Here is a 6,000-nt window from a genome sequence, read left to right on the forward strand (position 1 = left end):
CAGCTGAGACTTCCTCTAGGTTACCAGGGGAGAGAAGTCAAAGATCTGGCCAGAGATGGGGAGATCAGAGAATGGATGCAGTATGTTATTTGAAGAGCCGGGTCCTACATACCTATTACAGTCCTGAAAGACATGTTACATACCAGCACCAATAGGTGTTTCTAAACAAAGAAAATTCAAGAGTTCTTAATTTTTTAACATTACTTCACCAAAACTGCCTTATAAATCTTTCTAACTTTACTCCTGAGAATGGTACTGATCTCTAAGCAAAGGTTCCACACTTTGGTTGCAAAGTAAATTCTACTGAAAAGCTTTTATCATACTGAGACCTTGGTCTCACCCAATCAATTCTAATTCAGTTGGTCTGTGAAGGAAACCACATACACAGTATTTTTTAAAAGTCTGAGAAGACCACAGTATGTAGCTATAATTGAGAACCACTGCTTTGAAACAAGAGTAACAATGATAGCTACTATTAACTAAAGGTATATTATGTGTCTGGTATAATTCCAAGCACTTTACATGCACTAGTTGAATTCCCTGTTTTATAAATGAGAAAACAGATGGGTCAAATGAAGTGCCCAAGGTCACACAGTCAGTGAATGGCAGTGAGGCTTTAACCTCAGGCACTCTGGATCCAAAACCCATGTTCTTGCTGCACTGTCTCCTAAGCATGAATAATGCTTGTATTCCCTATTGTAAATAAAATGATCAACAGAAAATACAAAAAAAGAAATCGTTTCTTCCCTTTTTATAGTACAGTAGCACCCTGTGCAAAGGTACCAACGTAAACTCATTAGAAGAATAAATAGACATGAACCTTCCTTTCCCAAAAGATTCAAATTTGAGATTTCCACACACTTTCAATAATTTCTCACATACCCATGCAGCAGCTATTCAGTGTTAAATATGAAACTGCTTTAGTTTTAAAACTTAAAGCAACCATGTGCTACACGTAAATTTCTAAGAAAATGTCCTACCTATTTCTGTTCTGGCAAGTCCAATTCCATTATAAATCCTCAAGTAACTGAAGTGACAAGAATCAGAATCTTCAATGTCAACATCACCCAATTTGACGTGAATTCGCTCTCCCATCTTGACACGGATCTCCCATTTGCACACGGTGCTGTTGGGGTAGGTCTGCGGGTAGTTTATGGACGCGAGGGTTCCACTCTCAGGGCCTAGCACAGTGTGTCCACATCCATCACCTGAAAAACAGAGTGGGGTGATAAACTGTTCTTACATCTTAAACGTATGAGTAATCACGACTTTCTGTATGATTTAAAAATATGTATGACATCAGGTATTTTATACCACCAGTATATCCTTACAGAAAATAAAACACATGACTTATTTCTTAGCACACCTACTCACAAGAGCCAAGAAAAACCAAGTCAGATTCAAATAATGATTAGTTATATCATTTATAAATTCAAAGAACATTGCAATCTGGACAAATAAAAGTAAAAACAACTTAGCAAATAGTTAAAAATATATAAATGCATCATAATCAAACATTTAAAAGAGTATCAATTTATACTAACTTCAAGATAAATGTAAAATTTTAAAAATGTGCACAGCTTTATCTATTTATTTACAATCAAAAGCTCCTAAAATCTCTGAGAAGCAGAATTATTTCTTAAAAACATTTAATGCATACTAACAATTATGCAGATAACTGACCCTATGACTGACTACAAATCATTCCTTTTGAAAGTAGTTGATTTTGAAGTTTAAATTTATATTGTACTGAAATTTGACTGCTTTGTAGTTCCTTCTCCAAAGATTTACTTTTTCCCTATAGAATGAAGAGAAAATAACAGTTTAATACCTTATTAAAGATTAGGAAAAAATTACTTTTATATGATGGTAGGGGCATTATTTGCTCCAGATATTTTTTCAGCAACTGAACTTAAATAAAGTAGCTTACTGTTTGTAAAGATGAAATATTTACATCCCTCATTTTATTATGGTTTTTTTTTACTGAGTATGCAGGAGGCACTGATTAAATAAATGTTCATTTACAAGTTTCAGCTGCTGCTCCAACTGTATTATTCAGCATTCATTAACAATGGGACTTAAATGAATCACATCCTCTTAACAGGATGACGAATATATAGGTAATGATGGGATTCAAATAAATCTCTAACAGGACGGCAAATGTATACTTCAAAAATAACAGCATCTTCTCCTTAAAAGTTATTTCTAACCGTGTTTTGGAATAGTTCAGCACTTACACAAAAGGCTGTATCAAGCGTGACGCTGCTGAGTCCCAACCTCACGTGGACATAGAGCGCTAAGAGAATTTTCTTCATTTAGTATTTTTAACAGTGCTGACATCACTTACTAGAACAGATGAACTCTGTAAAAAGCCTACACACAGAAATGGTACACAGAACCTAGTAAGTAGTAGATGGTAAAAAGATATTAATGTTATGAGTAGAGAAATGTTATGAAAACGTAATTCCACACTAGCCTCAAGCTAACTTTAACGAAGAAGCAAATCATCGCTTATGACAACACTTAAAAGTTGTACCCTTTACTGATGAGGAATTTTTACTCTTGAATTTGTATTAGTATTCATCCCTCGTCTACTTTTAAGGGCCAATACTAAAATCTGGTTTCCTAATTGACCATCATATAAAACTTCACTTTAACTCCACATGAAACTTCAGCTACTTTCTACACCTGCTTTCATTTCATGCAAAACACAGAAACTCAATATAAAAATATGTAAGGGCAAAATGAAATAAACGTGTGAGATTTTGTTTGATACATCCATGGATCGCTTTAAAAATATGTAACTCAGGATATGATACAATAGAAAAAGAAACCCACAAGCTTTCCCTGAAACCAGCATGAAAACACCTTGAATATCTCTGCTGGGTATCATCTAAATTAAAAACATAGGAACATACAAGCCTCTACTGTGAAAATAAATAAATTAAAAGACAAACAATCTTTCAAACCATCATTAACATTTTTCCTCAGAGAGAAAAAACAACTATCCTGCAATCATTTCTAATATTATGAAACTAATATGAAATGTTCTCTTACTACTCAGAAAATGAAAATGTGTTTGCTGGAAACGTTTCAATCTTTAAAAACCACTGGATACATGAAATAACTCAAAATATAAATGTGTTTTCTTTACCAAACAGAAGTAAGGCAGCTTTTAAGGTGACTGGAAGTGTTGGTTCCGTAACTTTAAGATGGCAGATTGCTTCATTTAACACACCGCCAATAGGCAATTACTCAACCCAAGGTTATTTTAAAATGTACTTTACAAAAAGAATACAAGTAGGACTTTAGAGTCATTTTAGATGTCTTTATGCTTCTGTTTGATTTTCAATAAATACAATGTTTCTTGTCCTTTATACCGTAAAACATAAATTCTGTATGTTAATAAAATGTAACAAGAACAGGACTTCTGCATGCATACTGATGAAGAAAATTAAAATGGAGCTTTTTTTTCAGAATTTTACGTGGGAGCCAGAGGGCATGAACAGTCCACAAGAAGTGTGCCACGAGTGTTCCAAACTACGTGACTGAGCTCACAGCTCCCTCGTCTTGCAAGCAAGATGGTATATACTAGACGCCAGAGGTTCAAGTCAAGTCTCTGGTCTACTGCTACGGACAAGGCTGAATGTTCCCCATTTCAAAGAATACAGCGTTTAGTAAGTTCAACTTGACTAGATAAATAGCATAACTGTCACCTACTGATATGGAGTAAATGCTTAGAATAATCTGGTTCAAAAGAAAAAGTTGTGCATTCACTAGGCCAGCTGCTTTGCATGTTTGTCTGTTATTCTGAAAAGAGACATTTCACAGTGTAACCCTGTACACTTCCACATGCATATTCCTGACCCAGTAATGGCCTCCCACTTGCAGTCTGAAAAAATACAGAACTCACCACTCAATGGTCGTAATACTGAATTCTCAAATCAAGGTGACTCTGTCCTTCACTTCCAAAGTAACACTGTATTTCCAGGTTACTTTTTACAGTTATTGTACCAAAATTCTTGAAATATGACAAAATATTTAAAACTAAAGCCTGGAAAATGCTCTTTATCAGCAAATCATCTAACACACTTACAGGAGTTTCTCAAAAGGGAGGTTCGAGATCCCCAGGAGTGATTTCACCTCCCACTTGGCAGCATCTAGAGACATTTTTAGTTGTCACAAGTGGGGGAAGGCATGCTGCTGACATCGAGTTGGAAAGGGTAAGAATGCTGCTGAGATACCTTAGGGAACAGGACAGTCTCCAGAACAAAAAATAATGGGCTCTGAGAGCAAACAGTGCTGAGTTTGAGAAGTGCTAACTTAGAGTACAGGTTAAGAAATCTCAGGCTGAAAATCTGGCTTAGTGCTTGGCTCAGTCTCATTTGGCCCAAAGGGTACTGCTGTTCTCCTCACCAAGGGTCAATCCAGGGAACAGTTTTCTCCCAAAAGCCAGCAGTTACGCAAAAAAGGTTTGCGTTCCCACTTTCCAGTTTTAAAATAAGCAGAATGCTTTATTTTCTTTTTCAAGTTAAAGATGAATAAATCCTTATTACTCCTCAGATCTCAAATTATTTTTTTCTCTGCATCAAGAGCTTTTAACATAGAGGGAAAGGCTATCAACAGGATACGCAAATTTGATTAGTGTTCTACGCTCGGAAGAGCAATGATCTGTGACCAGGACACACCACCTACTTACCTACCATCACGAGGCAGGAGTGACAAAAACTACTACAACTGGGAAACTAACTTCCAAATAGATGCCAGAGGTCCAGTTCTTACTCTCACCAGCCACGCCAACACACCATCTCTTTTTCCAACTCTATCTTCACCAGCATCCCTGTCAACTTATCTACCTTCTCCTCCCCTAGATGGATTGCAGTGGACTATAACTGACATAAAGGATAGAAAGCCGTTAGTGTAATTTTTGAATTTTAGTCTTATTCAGTAGAAAACCCCTGAAATTTGGTCTCAGTGCTCCTTTGCTCAGATGCAGATGTATCTAGGGGATTACTCATAGAACACATGTTCACTTCGCCTGAACAGTGTAAGGGCAGATGTGTTAAGCTAGATACAACTTTTGATACTGTTCCAGGAAAAGAACATGATGATTTTTAAACTACTCATCCCTAGAGAAAACAGAAAGAACACTGATATACTCAAACGACAATAAAATAACACAACTCGAAATGCAGACTTATTGTAGGCTATTCTAGTTAAATTCTAAATTTAGTGTTTTATAGATAAGAATGTAGTTCTGATAATGATTACATGTGCCCCTTAGCCACATTCATATTTTAGTCATATTACTAATAAATATGTATTAATTACTGACTGTTAATGATACATGACTTGCAAAAATACTTCCTTTCACAGCAGCGAACACAAATGCAGGAAGCTTGCACAAATATGTCGAAAAAGAAGAGCAATGTACCTCTCATCGTAATTGCAGAGAGCTTTCAAGAATTTTGTTTTTATCACTGTGACCTGGTGAGTCTGACAGTACTTCCTCTAAATAAGCACCACTTCTGTCACATCTTGTAATACATCTGTGAGATCTTACAATAAAATGAAAAACAAAAAAAAAGGTGGAGTATTTAGGGAGTAGAAAAAAACTTCGAAAGAATGAAGTTGCAACAGTTAACTCACACATGCAATTTCACTGGCTACAGTGAAGTTTTTAGTAGTGCTGTGAATTCTGAGGCCAGAAGTCCTATAACTGTGAGGTTTCTTCCTTTGTGTCCTGCATGTCTCAAACAGATAACGGAAGCAGTACTTTAATTTCACTTAATATCTCCTTCGTCCTAATTTTTTTTTTCTGAAGTTAACTTTATCTGAAATTAAAATACAGTTACTGTAGTTTATTTTTGATTAGCAGTCATATGGTACGTCCTTCTCCATCCCTGCACTTTTTTGTGGTGATAATGATAAAATATACATACCAGAAATTTGCCCCTTTAAAATAGATTTTATTTTTCTGAGCAGTTTTAGGTTCACAGC

The 6,000-nt window shown here is 35.7% G+C and overlaps 1 protein-coding gene across 5 annotated transcripts in view; it reads right to left on the bottom strand.

Annotated features, from left to right (window-relative positions):
- Dcbld2 (discoidin, CUB and LCCL domain containing 2) overlaps positions 1–5,668 on the bottom strand; it is an 82,901-nt gene extending 77,233 nt beyond the window's left edge. For 4 of the 5 annotated variants that reach the window (XM_013515119.1, XM_013515117.1, XM_013515118.1 and 1 more), the window contains exons 1-2: positions 5,435–5,456; positions 981–1,208 (exon numbers count right to left, since the gene is read on the bottom strand). In XM_013515119.1, the coding sequence (XP_013370573.1) occupies positions 981–1,208; positions 5,435–5,441 (235 nt within the window). In that variant the 5' untranslated portion in view covers positions 5,442–5,456. Of the gene's footprint in view, positions 1–980; positions 1,209–5,434; positions 5,457–5,649 lie in introns of those variants that run through there. The other variant, XM_013515116.1, reaches the window with a different exon arrangement.
- Between the last annotated feature and the right edge of the window lie 332 nt (positions 5,669–6,000).

This window comes from Chinchilla lanigera, unplaced genomic scaffold (genome assembly GCF_000276665.1).
Source record: "Chinchilla lanigera isolate Chin_1 unplaced genomic scaffold, ChiLan1.0 scaffold00026, whole genome shotgun sequence".
Taxonomy (NCBI): Eukaryota; Metazoa; Chordata; class Mammalia; order Rodentia; family Chinchillidae; genus Chinchilla; species Chinchilla lanigera.